Source organism: Mixophyes fleayi, chromosome 1, assembly GCF_038048845.1.
Source record: "Mixophyes fleayi isolate aMixFle1 chromosome 1, aMixFle1.hap1, whole genome shotgun sequence".
In the NCBI taxonomy this organism is placed as follows: domain Eukaryota; kingdom Metazoa; phylum Chordata; class Amphibia; order Anura; family Limnodynastidae; genus Mixophyes; species Mixophyes fleayi.
In genome coordinates, this window is record NC_134402.1 from 141688702 (window position 1) to 141707803 (window position 19102).

Sequence of the window (19102 nt, forward strand, 5' to 3'; positions counted from 1 at the left end):
TTATTGGTTGGTTCGTGGGCATTTCCCTAAGTCTTTAACAAATTTCTGACACTTAGCCAACTCTTTTCTAGGGTCTGGGAATTCAGTCATAATGGAACGTAATTCTGATCTAGTCCAGGGACAATGCATTGTAACATTTCTTAAAGGAACTACACCATCCTTATCCGGTTTCCCATTGGGAACTGATATTGTGCGGACCGGGAACGCACCCTCTGGTACACTGACTTCAGGGGACACTACAGGATTTGCTGGTTCTAGATTTAGAACGCTTTCACTCCTAGTAATCACGCTACTCTCACCTATCTCAGCCATTTTCTCGTACTTGCGCTGAGCCTCTAGTACACTAACAGCATGGGCAATGACCGAAATCACAGTGGGTTCATCTTCATTTTCAGATACACTTGATTTAAACTGGCTTAAAACAGGATACAACTTAGCAATTTTTCTATTTTCAGTTTTAACAACGGCTGTACTTACCCCTCCCGTCACATAAGGTGGCGGAGGCGCGCTTGCGCTGAGTTGGCCGCGCTTCTCATCGGTTACATCCGCCTTGCGCGCGCTTTTCGCCACGCCTACTTCCGGTTTGCATTCGCTGCTCTGCCACGTGTTGCCTTCCATTTGCCACAATTTTAAACAATCATTATGTCTATTTCTCTTTTTCGTTGACTTGATCAACCATACTTTATCTTTTACAGTATTTAGTACCTCTGCATTAAAACTTCCTATTGTTGGGAAAGGCCTATCACTAGCTTTGGTCATCTCGACCCACGTGTCACAATACACAGTTGCGTATGCACCATATTTCTTACACATGAGAAACCTCGCTGAACCAATAGGGCCTTCCTTAGGCAGTACACTGACCATCTCTAGCGTATGCTTAGCACCCATGTTGAACAATATACCAACTCTGTTGCTACAATCACAGCTAGAGATCTCTAATGCTCGGTGAACGTATTTCCTTTAGCCGCGTTCACTCGCTTTTCTCGCACCTGGCAAGGATCCCTAATACAGAAATATCACTGTGGGCCCCAAGGGCTATCAGCTCCTCGATACCCTGGCTCAACCACAAAATCTGCTGAGTTTATTATAACTGGGAGAACAAAGTCAATACAATCAACCAGCCTTTCCAATATAATTCCTCCTAGCTGCTTCACCAATTCGCACTAAAGATGCGATTAGATCGCACTGCCTACCAATACTAATTATTAGCAAACCTTGCGATCTATTGGTAGTGCTTTGCGAAAACCCGGTTTTCGCATTCGGTATACCTGCCCTGTATACCGTCCTTCAGTTGGGCAATCCGCCTCGTCAGACAGCAACTGAGCACAATGAATAATGAACAGTGTATCTACGTTACAACATCACACACTATACACCTTTTCTGCGCAGAAAATCAAAAGTTCCCAACAACAGTAATAATATCTCAGAGGCTTTCACAAGTAATTATACTATACATGTACAATAACTATCAAAACGATTGTTTAACCACGTGGCAAGTCTACCGGAAGTTCGCGTACGCACAGCAGGAAATACACATACGCTAAGCAATGCAATACAGTTAAAACGCACAATGACAGAAAAAAGAAACAGTTTTCTCTTTTGTCCCTAGGTTCTAGTTAGCGTGCCCTAGATAATGCAAAACGGACATTCGGTTTCACAACACAGAGTAAAATTCAGGTTTTGAACACAATGCGTTCTTACCCGTTTATGACGCGTCTCCACCCCGTTGGTCTTGCGTATCATCGGCAACGAAACCTCCAAAGCTCACGAGCCCCCAAATGGTTATGTGCGTATTGTCGCTAACCAATAACGATTGTCGAACCTCGATTTGTGTTTCCAAAGCACAAAGATTTATTCGCAATAAGTAGAATAATATGCTCAAGCTAAGTAATAGTAAATACAGCCGTTACTTATCGCAGGCGCTCTGGATCCAGTGCAGTCATTCAATCCTGAAGTCTGGGGACAAGATGTCTGCATGCTGGATCACAAGCTGCTGCTTATATACACAATCAAATACAGTAATACAATGAAGATGGTATAGCTTGCATCTATTGGTCCAGGTCTCAGGAATGTCCAAGGGGTTGTCAATCATTAGCTGGTTCATCCTAAGGAATCCAAAGGAGGGGGTCATCTCTGCAGGGGGTATGCTCTGCTCTTCCCGCCAAGATTCCTTAGTCTTAAGTAGTTCATAATTCCCTATCATTCATAACTTGTGTATGCACTCTGCGATTCCCTCGCAGAGTGAACCAAACAGTAGGATATGTAACAAGGTTCAGTATGATACCACTTATGATGTTATTCCTTCAACCCGTTCCGTGTATTTCACTAATATGTATGTAACTCTGATATAACATATAAATACTACTATATTTCCACATAACTGACTATGTGTTGCAACTACCATTAATGTGTACTATTTTATAAGTATGCGTGTTTGTGCGAATGTATGGTAAAAGACCAATTACTGTTGCTGCCACGTGTAGTGGATGCGTACGCCCTTTCACGCCGTAGCGTGCCCTTGTACGTCGATGCGTACCGTACGCATCTTTTCAAAGACAACCAAGTTTGCTAGACTTTAATTGAAATGACTTTATCCAATTTGCTGACTTCGACAATAATGATTCTCAGCCAAACAAATTATCATGAGTCACTGCAGCCTGAAACAAAAAGTGTTCCAATGATCCATTGTTAATTAGTCTTTCAAGAGTAATCTTTCTATTTCTCTACCTCACCCCTTTAAACACTACGTATATATTTCTTCTGTGTACTCTTTATCTGCGAGAGGGAAACCAGATAGTTATCTTAAAACAGCAAACAAGTCAAACATTTCCATTCTTTACCATTGGCCAGCGATTAGGAAAACAAGCAATTGACAACATAAAACAAACAAACAAAATCAATAAAAATTACCTTTTAAATCAGTTTTTTTTTTCTTTCTAAACCTGCTCACCAATACTTACCACAGATTAACTCTAGAGTCGGCTATAGTTATCCCCCAAAGTATTAGTTGCTATGGGGTGTGCAATCAATTGTTGGGGAACCTCTGAAACTTGTGTACACCTCCTTTGTGGGTGTCTATGTGGTTTCCAACCCAGGTATCCCTTTTTCTCTCTACACAGTTCCTTCTGTGTCCCTTCTTAAGGCAGTAAAAACACATCCTTCTCCCCTTCCCCCAGCACACCAGGTGACGAAGTCCATTCGGTCACAATTCCCTCCACGGATTTGAGTGTATAATACATTGTTATAAGTGAGTTTTGGGGAATATTTATTTCAATAAACTATTTTATTCACAGTGTGTGTATTTTTTTAAGTCTTTTATTCTGTGGCACTACAGGACCCAGCAGACCTTCTGTGCCACATAAATAAATTCTACAAGTGTCAGCATACTCCAGCAGTTCTACTAGCACCAGTATACCCAAGCAGTTTATGGAAGTTATGGCATTCTGGAACCATAAGAACACACAAAAAAAAGGTTGATCTCTTACATTTAACTGTTTCTTAACCCAACACCCCCCCAGGCATGAGTGGCAAGAGCCCCAGCGCTTCTGCATGGGGTTTTTTCCTCCTTAGGAATTGTTGAACCATGCTGAATTTGTGTGACATTATGACAGGAGGGCCACATGCTGCAGGTTTCCATGTTATAACATTACCAGCCCAGCCTCTTCATATTCCCCAATCAGCTCAGGCTATGAGCACTGGCACTAGTCTCATTTTTTGTGGGGAGCCACTGTTTTATTCATGCAGTTTAATTTTAACACTACAAAGCTCCGTGCTGATAATGGATACACCTCCTGACAAGCATATAAGCAGCTGTGAACACACCTTTAATGTTCTTGGCCTACGTTTACACACCCATCCCTTCTGCCATTCCCCCTCTCGAGACACAAGGAGAAACAAGTCAGGCACAAACATTTTTCGGATGTATGCACAGGACCAATAAAACTATTTTACACATACAAACAGGCTTGCTTCAATATCAAAATGACTGCTTCAGTGTTCACTACGGTGGACGGGGCAGAGCAACATGAATTGCATCCTTATGGCATGTCCACAAACTCTTTGGAGGCAGGAATACGTCCTAGCAAAACTTAAGTTCCTTCAGGAGTCTGCCTGATATTCCAGGAGAGTAAGCAACTATGCTGCAAACATGACTTGACAGAAACTATAGATCCAAGATCCAGAGACAGTATCGCATGGGACATGCTTATGGGCAAAAAAGGTCTCTGGAATTATTTTAAAATGTCAGCAACTATATACCAATATATTTGCATAAGTATAGTGTGTCTTACATGCAGAAGGCAATCTGACTCAATATATACATATAGCATTCTGGATAAACTTAGGCTCAGTTAACTAATGGAAAGGGATTATTTTATACAATTAACTAAATGATCTTGGCTTAATTCAGTCAGAAACTCAGTGCTAAATACTGATGCAAAAAAAATGTATCACCCGTATGACTTGGCTGAGTTTGACGTCTCTTAAAGTGCAATAAAATAGTGAACGTTGCTCTACAGTTAGATTATTCCTTTATGTTGTTTTAGAATCAATGAAAGTCATAGAAAAAAATTATGAGCTGCACTGCTCTCTGTAGATGAAAATATGTACTGCAGAAACTGGAGAATTCATACATCAGTAAACAGTCCGTAGCGAACTCATCGTTTTGTCCCTCGCAGGATCCCTTACATCACAAGTACAGGAGAGACCATTTTCCAACGAATGGGGGTTACCACAATTTTGGATTATATCTTAACAAGAACTGGTTTCGTCTGCGATTAGTAAATAAAACCGTTGTGCTTTTTAATCTCCCTACTGTCATGTATCCATTAGTCATCCTATCAGTGACCGAAACACAAGCTTCCTTATTGCGCTCGCGAAATGGTCTCTTCCGGTGGGCTGGGAATGCGATGTGACGTCACATATGAGAGGACCAACCAGCAGCCGGAGCGAGGGAAATTCAAATGTATAGTACCCGTAGCTGGGACACATAGAGAGAGAAGGAGAGGGAGAAGGAGGGCGGCCGGTGAGACAGGGAATAAAATGGCTGAAGGGGACGCCGTCAAAGTGTGTGTGAGGATCAGGCCGATCATACAGAGGTAATGGTGATCGGAGGATTACAGAGCGTATATAAAACGGGCTCATGGTTTATCTATGTGACATATTGCAAGGCCTGTCAGGGAGGTGATTCATGCCCAGTGCCAGCAGCAGAGTTTATGTAATATATGGGACATTCAATGGAGTATATGCAGAATGAGCTCCCATTGTCTTTGATTGTTTGCTATAGGCCAGGGAACTTTTTTTTACCTTTTACCCCAAAATATATTTAGATACGCTGATGTTACCCCCTTGATTTGAAAGGAAGGAAATCATATAATATTATTGGAATTCAAAATTTTATTGAATCTGTTCAAAATTTCTTTGAACACTTCAACTTCAAAACTTAAGGTTTTGGAGGAATGATGTGGCTTCATTTTTGATACGACTCCATCAGTAGTAGTATTATTATTATTATCATCATCATTTATTTGTTAGGCGCCACAAGGTTTCCGCAGCGCCGCACATAGTACAAACAGTAGACTATACAGGGTATAACAGTACAGAACAATAAACAAAAGTACCAATACTTCAGAAACTCCAGGCAGGCAAATGCAATAGACACGGAGCAGAAGAACGGGTAAGGAGACAGGAGGGAAGAGGGCCCTGCTCATGTGAGCTTACATCCTAAGGGAGGGTTAAACAGACCAGGCACAAGAGGAGCCAGTTGAGGGAATGGGAGAGAGGGGAGAATGAGTGGAGGAGATGGGGGTTAAGTGGATGGTTGGTAGGCTTTGAGAAAGAGGTGAGTTTTGAGTGCACGTTTGAAGGAGCACAGAGTAGGAGAGAGGTGGATGGAGCGAGGGAGGTCATTCCAGTGAAGGGGGGGCAGCACGGGAAAAGTCCTGGAATGGGAAGAGGTGATCAGTGGAGGAGAGGCGGCGGTCATTGGCCGAGCGCAGGGAGCGGGTGGGAGTGTGAATGGAGAGGAGGTTAGAGATATAAGGGGCAGTAGAGTGGGAGAGAGCCTTGTAAGTGGTGGTGAGGAGTTTGAAAATAATTCTGTAGTGGAAGGGGAGGCAGAGGAGGAGCGGCGTGAGAGGTAGATGAGTCTTGCGGCCGCATTGAGTATAGAGCGGAGGGGGGAGAGACGGGAGTGGGGAAGGCCGGTGAGGAGGAGGTTGCAGTAATCCAGGCAGGAGATGATGAGTGCGTGTATGATGGTTTTGGTGGCCTCCTGAGAGAGAAAGGGACGGATGTGGGCGATGTTGCGTAGTTGGAAGCGACAGGCTTTGGCAAGAGAATGAATGTGGGGGGCAAAAGAGAGAGAGGAGTCAAGGGTGACACCCAAGCAGTGGAGTTGGGTGGCAGAGGAGATGGTGTTGTTGTTAACGACAATGGAGAGGTCATGGTGGGATGGGAGGCTGGGAGGAGGAAAGACAATGAGTCCAGTTTTGGAAATGTTGATTTTGAGAAAGCGCTCCGACATCCAGGAGGAGATGGCGGAGAGGCAGTCAGATACCTGAGCGAGGAGGGTGGAGGAAAGATCAGGTGAAGAGATGTAAAGTTGAATGTCATCAGCATAAAGGTGATACTGAAGGCCAAAGGAGGAGATGAGAGCACCAAGGGAGGAAGTATAGAGCGAAAAGAGTAGAGGGCCGAGAACGGAGCCCTGTGGGACTCCTACAGCGAGTTGGTAGGGGGAGGAGGAAGAACCAGACATGGATACAGAGAAGGAGCGGTTAGCGAGGTATGAGGTGAACCAGGCATGGACAGAACCAGAGAGGCCGAGAGAGAGAAGAGTTTGCAGCAGGAGGGGGTGATCCACGGTGTCAAAGGCTGCGGAAAGGTCAAGGAGGATGAGTAGGGAGAAATGATCCTTGGATTTGGCCGATAGGAGATCATTAGTAACCTTGGCCAGGGCAGTTTCGGTAGAGTGGAGGAGGCGGTAGCCGGATTGGAGAGGGTCAAGGAGGGAATTGTCCGAGAGGTGCCTGGTTAGGTGGCTGCAGACAATTCGCTCAAGTAATTTAGAGGCATAGGGGAGAAGAGATAGGGCGATAGTTGGCAAGAGATGTGGGGTCGAGATTGGGTTTCTTGAGGATAGAGAGATGAGAGCATGTTTAAATGAGGGGTACTACACCAGAGGAGAGTGATAGGTTGAAAAGGTGTGCGAGGTAAGAGCAGGCAGTGGGAGAAAGAGAGCGAAGGAGGTGAGAGGGGATGGGATCGAGAGGGCAGGTAGAGGGTAGAGAGGAAAGAATGAGAGAGCGAACTTCTTCACCTGTTGTAGGGCCGAAGGAGCACCAGAGTTGGGTGTTGGTGGGAGTTGAAGGGGAGGAGGAGATGTTCAGTCTGATGGCCTCAATTTTGGAAGAGAAAAAGGTGGCAAAGTCAGAAGCGGACAGGGAAGACGGGACAGAAGGGGGTGGGGGGGAGAGTAGGGAGTTGAAGGTGGCAAAGAGGCGGCGGGGATTGGAGGACTGAGAAGAAATGAGGGACTTAAAGAAGGATTGTTTGGCGAGGGAGAGGGCGGAGCGGAAAGAAGAGAGGATGAATTTAAAGTGAAGGAAGTCTGCCAGGGAACGAGATTTCCTCCAGAGGCGTTCAGCAGTGCGAGAGCACTTTTGGAGGAAGCGGGTGAGTTTTGAGTGCCAGGGCTGGGGAATAATGCGGCGTCTGCTGACAGTAGAGGCCGGGGCGACAGCGTCCAGGGCAGTAGAGAGGGAGTGATTGTAGAGGGAGGACGCCTGGTCAGGACAGACCAGGGAGGGAAGGGGTGATAGGAGAGTTTCAAGAGAGGAGGACAAGGAAGTATGGTCAATAGCGTCAAGGTTGCGCCTGGTGTGGGTGGCTTTGGGCGAGGCAGGGGAGGAGGACAGAGTGAAGGAGAGGAGATGGTGGTCGGAGAGTTGGAGAAGTCAGAGAGATCACAGAGGTGATTGGGGCCCCAATGCCCCAATATTGGAGCACAGTATTGGGGCATTTTGATGTCAGAACAATTTGGATACAGTCTTCAGCGTCCAATTGATTTCTCTGCTCTGTTTTTATGTTCGTTAGAGTGGAAAATCCTTGTTCTCAAAGGTAGGTTGTTGCAAAAGGCAGCAACTTTTTGACTGCCTCCTCATGTGTAATTTTGAATGCCTTTGTAGCTGTTGACGTCCAAAAATATGACAGATCTGCTTTGTTTTCAAATTCAATATGTGCTTCATTATTGCATTGAAGCTCAAGAAGTGCCTCTGCCAACCCTTGAGGCTCTTCTGGTATAACAGCAATTTAACATTTAAAGGGGTCAAGCTACAATGCAACTGACAGCATGTGAATCGGCAGCATTACCCCCAGGAATTAAATTTTTACCCCATTTGGGGTAATATACCCCTGTTCCCTGATAACTGCTAAAGGCAATGTCTCTGTTACCAGTTTGTTGGTAGAGAGACTATTGTCACTACTGAAACGGGCAGCACAGTGGTTACCATTGCTTGTTTCACAGCGCTGGGATCATGAGTTTGATTCTGTACCAAGGTCCTGTATGTGTGGAGTTTGTATGTTCTCCCTGTGTTTGTCTGGGCTTGTTCCTGGTGCTCTGGTTTTAGCTCCAATAGGACAGGGAATAATGCGAATGGCAAATATTTTCTGTACAGCACTGTGTACTATGGTGTTGCTATATAAATAAGCTATAATACAGTTGGTCATTTTGCATGCAGAGAGAAACACTTAAGACTGCAAAAGAGCCACATTTTCACAGGATTAAAAATGCCCCCATGGATCACAACAGACCATCATTTATTTATATAGTGCCACTGATTCCGCAGCGCTGTACAGAGAACTCATTCACATCAGTCCCTGCCCCATTGGAGCTTACAGTCTAAATTCCCTAACATACATACATACACACACAGACAGAGAGACAGACTAAGGTCAATTTAATAGCAGCCAATTAACCTACTAGTATGTTTTTGGAGTGTGGTAGGATACCGGAGCACATGGAGGAAACCCACACAAACACTGGGAGAACATACAAACTCCACACAGATAAGGCCATGTTTGGGAAATTAACTCATGACCCCAATGCTGTGTGGCAGAAGTGCTACCCACTAAGCCACCGTGCTGCCCGGGGCAGATTCAGTTGGCTGCGATGTTCCTCAGAATGTTCCAGCCATACATTTTTACTGTTGCCTCTGTGGGGCAGGAGCAAAACTGAGCGTTACTTCTGTAAAAATAAATAAAATCTGTGCAAGGTGTCTTCTGACCGTTCCATAGGCACCTTGTGCAGATTTTTGTACACTTGAATTACCCTATATGAGAGACCTTTAATATGGTCATCAAATAAACCTGTTTAACCTGTGTTCTGATATTATAAATATGCACTAAGGAAATGGGAATTTATCAATGCTTGTTTACAGCGATGACTGTTTTTACATCTGAAGTGCCAAAATCCTTTTACAAGGATACATGTTAAAAATCCTGTGTAGATTACATTGTCTGGTACACATTTACCATAACATGGAAATGTTTACCCATTACAGAAAATACACATGGTTAATAATGTAGATTATTAATATTTTTTAAATAAAAATAAATATATTTATGCCAGTGTAAAAGGGCTCTGATAAGATCGTCAGGAAGTCAGCACTAACTAAACATATTACAAAAACCACAAACTCACTAGGACAACTTTTAGGAGCATATTAATAATACATTTAAACAGAACTGTACATCGGTCAAAAAGACTGACCGTTGGGGGGTGTTCCACATCTCCAGCATTCATTTGTTCTTACGCTAATTACCGGTATATTGACTTGCTACCTTGTAATTTTATTTTTTATCAAAACTAATAAAAATTATTTTTCTCTAACTACTGATTATTGATCATGATGCAATTTTCATGTAGCACACAAATACTTGATAGCTTACTTGTACACTGAAGTTTAAAGTTGATATTTGTGTGCTACATGAAAAAACAGACAGTAACTTATGTGACTTATTTAACTTATGTGCAAAATAGAAAACTAATTTACACCCCTTAATTGTAACATGGTTTTGTCCAGGAGACTACTCAATTTTTTACTTAACTTTTCTTAATGAATCAGGCCCATGGTTACCAACTCCATTCTTTAATAACATATACATTAGGATGGTTCTAATTAAAACACTGTAACATACAGATATGTCTTCATGCAGCAAAATAACTTGTACTATTTGAATATATAACAGTAATCAAAAGGAATAGTTGGCAATCCTGGTCAAGCTTTCATATTGAATTTTTGTATTCAGTGCTATTTACAGGAAAACTAACCAGAGATCTGTAAAAGATGGCAAATATTCTCCATTAAATTCTTGGCAAATCACACACCATAAAGTGCAATATGTAGATGTGTATTTCATTTGTATAGTTGCTGTCTAGTCCTGGTTTTTGACAAATATTTCTGCCAGTTACTCAGTACTTTTTCCTTTGTTTCACGTGCCTTATCCTTTTATTGATATGTCTCTATCCTGCATACTGTATTATTTGAGATTTCCTAAAGGGGCGTTTATGTGATGCAATAGTATTGTAATCTAGTTATGTGAATGTGTAGATAAAATATTCCACAAAACTGTGGTGTAACAATAGTAATTGCTCCAGTGACACCCCCTTCCAGCACCTCTTAAATGCTAAGCAGGCTCAGGAAAGCTTATTTCTTTCCCCCTTTCTGCAATGGAAGAACTCCCAGCACAACCTCACCTATCCATTAAACAGGCCGCAGGCCTCTGCATATCCAGAGTACCCCAGCTCAGGTTTTGCCCAGGGCCTTTAGCTATTCCACTGCCACACAAAACACATACTGATTTGCCCACAGAAGTGTCCATGGATAATGTTTTTGTGTGTTGGCATGTAAATATTCCTAAAGAAGGATCTTCCTCAGATACGATTGTTATGTTTATGATTGTTAGTGGTCTATTGCTTGCTTCTTTGTAAGTCACTATTACAAGGAGCGATCCGAACGATCTGCATTGTGTGAGAACTGCTTTGTCTACTAGCCTAGTGGCTTGTTGGTTCAGTTGGCCAATGATTTTGCCACATAGTGGCACATAAGTCTTTGGCTGACTGTTCTCCCCCAGTACTATGTTACATCTGATCTCATTCAGATTTTAATCAGTTTTGCTGCCCATAAACTGTGGGTCCAGTTTGGTCAAAAATAAAAATTTGTCAGCAAAATCAGTCCATGTAAGTGCAACTTTAGGCCTCATAATACCTGATGTTAAATGATATCCGTTTGCTTGGGATTTTTATCGCTAGTACAATGCATGTAAATGAGTCTTAAACCGGAACCCAGTTTTGAGAATGTGAACACTTGTGTTCTGGATAATTGCATTACAGCTACAGCATGGTTTTCCAAACATCTCTTGCTCTCTTTCATACGTTTAACAAAAATTACACACGTTAAGGTCCACGGAGTGAGTTAAAACGGTAGTTAACAACTGCAGGTCAAATGTATTTGTGGTTTTCAATGACGTTTGAACTTCGGTTTTTAAATGCAAATAAAATACCAGTGGGTATCTGACCTGGTGTGTATTAAAACAAGAAAAGGTGTTTTATATTTATTTTTAAATAAAACTTACCTAATTTACAGAGAACAAGAAGAACAAGTGACCCTGCTATGGAAAGCTGAAAATTCTACCATATTTCAGGTTGATGGGACAAAATCCTTCAATTTTGGTAAGCATCATGTTTAATGTTTTTGGTTTTTTTTCTCACATTACTTAGTACTTATTATCTTTGAGGCTGCTTCCGGTGTTTCAGAAGACTGCCAACTGGTTATGGATACTCACTGTCATTTATGTAAGACTAAAGTAGAATACATTGGTGTATTATCCGGGCCTTGACGCCACTTTGCATTGCTATTTAAATCCATTTATTTATAATCTACAGCTTTCAAAAAGAAATGCTGCTTTCGCAGTCAGACTCAGCTGATAACTGTATTCCATGTGTTTACAGCTGATTTGCAAAGGGAAATGGCTATATCAGTGGTTCCCAAAATTTTGCAATTCGCGGAACCCTTAGTCTCCATAATTTTTTCAAGGCACCCATTACTGAGCAGTCCTGTTTTAGAAGTAGTTGGGTCAAAAAAATGTAATAAGTATTTAGGTCAGGACAGAAATACTTATTTAGTATTTAGTTGTATGCAAAAATGCCCCCGCCGCATCCAGACACTCTGCCCCCGCCACGGCACCCCTGGGAGCCGCGGCGCACAGTTTGGGAACCGCTGGGCTATATCACACAGTGCGCTCACGACAGCTTCTATACACCGTTTTTCTGTGTCTCTTGTGACATCCGCTTTATTAAGGGACACTGTTCCCCCTTTTGCCAGTGTTGTTCTCCACACCTCCGTGTTAATGACACATAAGAAAAGTCATAAGGGAGATATGCTACAGATACATGTGTTATAGCAGCCAATTCAAACTGATACTTCTAATTCATGTTCAAAAATGATGCAAAACGTGATGTTTATTTTGTAGCAGATATTTATTGAAATGATCATGCCATATACTTCTAGAAAACAGGCTGATACTGCACTTCTAATGCCTTTCAATAACCTTTCACAACTTAATCACTGAATCAGTACAAGCTTTTGATGGTCTAATTACTGACAGATTTTAAAAATTAAGATTTCTCTGGTGACTGTTTTCTAGATCGTGTCTTTGATTCGCATGAAACAACATCTCAAGTTTACCAGGAAGTAGCAGTTCCTATTATCCGATCTGCACTACAGGGTTACAATGGTAAGTTACTCTTACTACTGACACTTTTGGTTTTGGTGATTTTGAAGGAATAATGTGCAATAACAAATGTTAAAAACTATACTCTATTGGTGCATGTAACAATTTAATTTCCATCAACAGGCACAATTTTTGCTTACGGACAAACATCTTCTGGGAAAACCTACACAATGATGGGTTCACCAAATAACTTGGGAATAATCCCTCAAGCTGTTCAGGAAGTATTTCAAATCATTCAGGAGGTATGGATTATAGGAAAATATTTGATTTTACACTTATTGCCAAGCAACTTGTTCATTGGCATTTGAAAAACCATTTTAAAAGGGCATGTCCACAGCTGACCAGCTTTTAAGACTGGACTACAAAAGCGATTTGTTTCATGTGAAACTAATTGCAACTGTGGTTTGCGCTTAACAGTTGTAACTTGATTTGCTAGGTAACAGGTGTGATCATTTATTTGGGGCAATTGAAAATGTGTTTGGACGTGACAGTCAGGCTTTTTTTGTGTGTGTAAAGCAAATGATAGCTCCATGGAGGGTGATTTTAATTGACCACGACGTTCGTGAGAATAGCGTGGCCCGCACGCTATTTACCTTTACTATGGTAATTTTTGCACTAATTAATCAGCGTTGAAATTACCGTACGAACGATAATGATGCGCACTAATGGGAGTACCGGTAATAGTGAGCGGGCTGCATTAATTGAATTCCTCCCCCATGTGTCGTCCCCAGCACAAAATGGTTTCTCCACTGGGACCAACTTGGTTTCCAAAATATGGACTGAAAAAAATTTCTGTTCTCCAGGTATCGCTACTTGCAGAATTCTTAGATCGGGTTTTTTCCTTTTGCTCCATCACACAATCTCTGAAACACCTGGAAATAGTGATGGTCCACTGAGTGTGCTATAAGAAACCTCATTCCTCCCTGACTTCACCATATTTCCTCCCATACACTTTTTGAGTTGCTTATATGATGTTATTTAACGTATCCCAGCTGTTGACTTGACATTTGCAGGTTGTTTCCTGGTAATACAAAGTGTTCTTGTTGTTGCATAAGATGGCATAGATTTTTTCTGTAATGTGGCTGTTCAATGTTTGCCTCATTTGTGCAAGCAGTATACCAAATAAAATAAATGTAATTTGAAACACTCGCAGAGTAAATGGTATTGTCTGATTCACTATTATGGGTCCCACTATTCCGTAGATACCAAACAGGGAGTTCTTGTTGCGAGTTTCTTATATGGAAATTTACAATGAAACGGTCACAGACCTTCTATGTGAAGATGGGAAAAAGAAGCCCTTGGAAATCCGAGAAGATATCAATGTAAGTAAAAGCTGTGCTGTCTTCATTCTGCTTGTTATCTCTGATTTCACCCCTTAGTTATTCTTTTTAAAGATCTACTCCCGGTAATCTTTTCTGATTTTATAGATATTGTGACTGTGGTTGTCATGGTAGTCACATTACACTGTGGAAAGTATGCAGCATTATAAATAATAAATGGCAGTCAGAACCAAGGTTTTCCTTTATAGCCTGCCACAGTATTTTACGTTAAATTTAAAAAAACAAACAAACGTTTTTTTTTTTCCCTTCTTTCTTTTTTCATGGGATTACTTTAAGATGCGATACAAGTACAATAGATTATATTGGTAAAAATTAAAACATTATCACTAAAATGTGTTGTCTATTTTATCCATTTTCCCAGTTCATGTGTGAGTAAGCCTTTAAGGGAAAAAAAAAGAAAATGTATGTTGCTTTGCTCTACAACCTATGCAATTAAATTGAAACCATATTTTGTTTTTGTAGCGAAATGTATATGTTGCCAGCTTGACAGAAGAGCTTGTAATGGCTCCTGAGCATGTTATGAAATGGATTAAAAAGGGTGAAAGTAAGAGAACCTTTTTATGCTTATTTTGTAAAACATAGTTTTTAATAACTTACCTTCTATATTTATGCATTTAAACAGTTCACTCCATAAACCTACTAAGAAACCCAAAATAATTAGAATTTGTAAATAAAATGTCTCATAACTTGCTTTTAAGGGGCTGATTCAAGTAAGCACTAGGTCCTAATTCATGCTGTACAGGCAATTACTGTACAGTAATCTTTGATCTTTGTTTTTCAAAGAATTATAGTCTATTGCCAAAACCAAAGCTGCCAACAATGCATTAGTGCTTGGTCAGTTTGACCAACCACTGTACTGTGTGCAGCCTCTTGAATGATCATCATGCCTTTTTGATTGAGTAGTGCTATAAACGCAGATGAAAGTCTCTTTTGCCATGTGTGTGGGATCATTGTTTCACACAGATGTCTAGATGCCCAAGTTACAGTTGTTTGGTACAACCACTAAGTAACTTATCCGTGTAATTGGGACATGGTCCCATTTCTCTATGATGTGGTTATTGGTAGCAATACAATATAGTAAAATGTTTGTATACATGCAGAGATATATTCTTAATATGCTTTTATAACGGCCATGGATGTTTTTTAAAGTACTAACTTGGTTCCTGCATTTTGCGTGGCAGAGAACAGACATTATGGGGAGACGAAAATGAATGACCACAGCAGCCGATCACATACCATTTTTAGAATGGTAAGTTTATCTGTTTTTGCATTTTGTTTTCTTCTTCCTCTTCTTGCAGGTGTTTCTGTTTAAGATTTAACATTAAAACAATCATTACTGGTAGTTGGCAGAATTTCAAATTAGTGGTGGTAATGATTCAATGGATTCAATATAATATGTACATAATTTCAAATCTAACCACATCTACGTAATGTTGTTTTTTTTTTTTTGTTTTCTCAAGATTGTGGAAAGCCGTGAGAGAAATGGCCCAGGAAATTCTGAGAACTGTGATGGAGCAGTTATGGTATCTCACCTGGTGAGTAATTTAGCACAGTGTTGTTGAGGGAGAGGTCCAAAATTATCTTGAGAAAATTATTCTTAAAGGCCAAGTAAAGGCTGTATTGCCTCCCCACGTGTAGGAAATAAGAGGTCCTCTCCTCAGTTGTTTTTGTCCACAAGGCTAAATGCAATAAAATGTTACATTCATAGTCCTTCTGTCAATTTCCAAAATATCCCACATAGAAAAGACCATTACCTTGAAGTTAAGGGTAAAGTGGGTGAGGGGTGTGGTTGAGCAGACCTTAATACCATTAACATTCTAACATTTGTTACATGAGATGTTCGAGATGATGAGGTGGATGATTGTTGAAACATGCACTTTTTTTTCTTTTTTTATTCCCCTCGATCTGAACAGTCCAAACTAGCATTGGACAATAACAAATATTCTTTAAAAATAAGAAATTTATTGTAAAAAAAGATAAATATCTGATTACACACAGAGACCATTTGACCCACTACATATTGCCCATCCCTACACTGATATCACACATCTGAAAATGAACATTATGCACAGTTCACACCAATATTGCACACCGAGACCCGGGACACAATCATACTGCTATCACACCTGGTAATATTGATGTCTTCTATCCAGTTATTGAGGGTCTGGGTAATGGAGTCTTTCAGGCTACTCAATATCTTTACGGATCTTTCGATCTACTTTGATCTTTGCATGCATAATCATAGTTATTTATATATTGTTAATTACATGGCTGCCTATTTAAAAAGCGCATGAATGTTTTTTTAAATTTAACTTGTGTTAAGGAATTCATTAAAAGGTTAACCATAAATGTGACTGTTCATTGACAGTACATACTAAAATTATAGTAGTCTCCTTCTGCTGCTCAAAGTTATCCCTGAACTCACTGTGCAGAAGTTGGCACCATTGAACTATAATTTGTCATCCTATTCCCCTATGCATGTCTTGGTGAGAGATGTGGGTTGGTGAACTGTAGTTCAAACTGAACCTCCTTAGCACAGTTGGCTTCCACACAGTGAGGTGTTAGGAGAACAAAGATGCCTGGAGTGTGCAAAACCACTGCCATCAGAATGGGCAGAGGGACATCAAGGGGCAACTTTGTACTGCACAGTAATGTGTTTTTTGTGTCTTTGCTAGCATTCGCATTAAAAAAATAATCTCTCAGCCTGTCAAGAAAGTGACTGAAAGCAGCAATCCCACATAGTTATTGTGAGCATGCTTCTGATTGCTATTGTTCTTGGCTATCCTCCTTCCTACAGATATCACCTCTTCAATACCTCTCTGAATGTATTGACTGCCACACGGTCACAGCTCTCAGCATGTTCTATGATGACAGGGGGAGGGAGGGGGTGTCTGTGAAAACAGATCTGAGGGGTGTGCCCAAGCCACTGCATTATGTGACTGTTGTTGCTACGGCAGTCACATAGCACTTTAGAGAATCTGAAGGAGTAACAATCATTCATAGCTGTCTAAATAAACAACATAAGGGAAATGGGTAATTATCAAGCTGCATTTATTTTTGTGTTAAAACAAAATGAGAATAAAGCCTCTCTGATTCTGGAAAAACCTGCACTCAGTGTTTATCATACATTTAATATTCTAGATCTAGATATGGTCTCTCTGTTTAAATATTGTTCAGTTTGGGCCTTTTGGAACATTTATCAGCCTCCAATGACTTTGAGCTGTACAAGCAAAATTCCTGAAAAACTGGATTTTGTTCACCCACGCACATCATTGAAATAATAATAATCATGCCACGATGGAAGTACTTTCTTTTTAACGCCATGCATTGTATTGTGCGCAGAACCTTGTTGATTTGGCCGGCAGTGAAAGAGCAAGCCAAACTGGTGCAGAAGGTATGAGATTGAAAGAAGGATGCAACATCAACCGCAGTTTGTTTATCCTAGGGCAAGTTATCAAGAAACTTAGTGATGGCCAGCTTGGGTAAGTGTGTGCGTTAGGCTGTTTCCATTTTCTAAAGCAACGGTCATTATAATTCTCTTAAATTTAAATGTATAAATTGGCAGTTATCTAAAACCGAGATTTGACATCTGTATTTAAAACTGCAATTATATTAAAGGCTAAATCCACAGGGCTACTATGCCTTTTTATAATAAAATTGCCTTTTTAAAAAATCCAGGAAAATTGTCTGTTTTAGATAACTGGCAATTGATACATTTTCCCCATGGTGTGATTTTTTTTTTTTATTTTTTTTTTTATTTTTTTTCCCCCCCAGGTGTCATTGTCCTCATACAGAGTAATGTTTTTAAGAGCATATTTGTATTGTACAGTGCATGCAAGTGAATCGAAGAATATTTGAGCTAGAAAATTTCTGCAACGAGTTAAATCCTTTAAATAAAACCTTTTTTTTGCTTCTTTCTGGTTGAAAGAAGAAACGTTCGTAAACTGTTTTTCTGCCAATGGAGGTTTTACTAAGAACTAATTGACGTGGTGTCCAAACTTTCACTGTTTTAACTTTTTCTATCTGTTCAATTCAGCAGTTGTGTATGAATCTAGTATTTAATGTTTACATAAAGTGGGGAAACTGCATTCATAGGTAATTTTTAAAATATTATCTGTTTATTTGAATAACAAATTAATGACTTTTTTTTTTCCTCCCCCATACTTATATCTTCAGTGGATTTATAAACTACCGAGATAGCAAGCTCACGCGGATTCTTCAAAATTCCTTGGGCGGAAATACAAAGACTGTAATAATTTGTACGATTACATCGGTTTCCTTTGACGAGACGTTGAGCACTCTTCAGGTGACTGACGGAACCTTTGCGTTTCTTTTTTGGGCTGTCTGATGACCAAAACTGGTGATGGGTTTGCCAACACAAGACAAACACAGGCTCTGTGGAGTTAATGACAATCCTATAAAACTTCATTGTGCAGAGTATAGTTTATCATTCACATGAGTCCCTGCTCCATTGGAGCTTCAAGTCTAAATTGGGCACTCCAATTTCCTCTCAAACATATTGGGATCCTACAAACTCGACACAAATAATGCCTTGGTAGTTATCGAATCCATAGCACCAACCGCTGTGCCTTAGCAATGCTAACCACTGTACCACCATGCTGTTCATAAAGCTGCCCGGTTGCTATTTGTCTATTTCTATTATTATTCCATTGTGTCTGACAATATTTTGTGATTTCCTTGGATGGATCATCTAGATTTTTTTTTTATGTGTCTAACACTATTCAGATCGTAAGATCTTTGAGTGATGGATCTCATTCCTATTGTCGTTTAAATTGTATACTTCGTTATAAAGATTTTCAGTACCTGAATAAAACATTTGCCATACTCCAGGTTCACAGGCCATACTGATTGTATGCATTTTAATTTTAAACTATAGAAACCATTGTAAGAGGGCGGTAAGCTAGAGGGAATTGAAACGTACCTTCTATTAATTTAGTGCCCCCCATCCT

General features: G+C 40.6%; 1 protein-coding gene across 4 annotated transcripts in view; it reads left to right on the forward strand.

Moving 5' to 3' along the window:
- The first annotated feature begins 5017 nt into the window (after window positions 1-5017).
- The window catches only part of CENPE (centromere protein E), a 101846-nt gene continuing 87761 nt past the window's right edge, over window positions 5018-19102 (forward strand). For all 4 annotated transcript variants that reach the window (XM_075200938.1, XM_075200943.1, XM_075200947.1 and 1 more), the window contains exons 1-10: window positions 5018-5096; window positions 11646-11731; window positions 12706-12795; window positions 12916-13034; window positions 13995-14114; window positions 14595-14676; window positions 15314-15381; window positions 15593-15667; window positions 17475-17614; window positions 18309-18438. In XM_075200938.1, coding sequence (XP_075057039.1) covers window positions 5041-5096; window positions 11646-11731; window positions 12706-12795; window positions 12916-13034; window positions 13995-14114; window positions 14595-14676; window positions 15314-15381; window positions 15593-15667; window positions 17475-17614; window positions 18309-18438 — 966 coding nt within the window. In that variant the 5' untranslated portion in view covers window positions 5018-5040. The remainder of the gene's footprint in view (window positions 5097-11645; window positions 11732-12705; window positions 12796-12915; window positions 13035-13994; window positions 14115-14594; window positions 14677-15313; window positions 15382-15592; window positions 15668-17474; window positions 17615-18308; window positions 18439-19102) is intronic.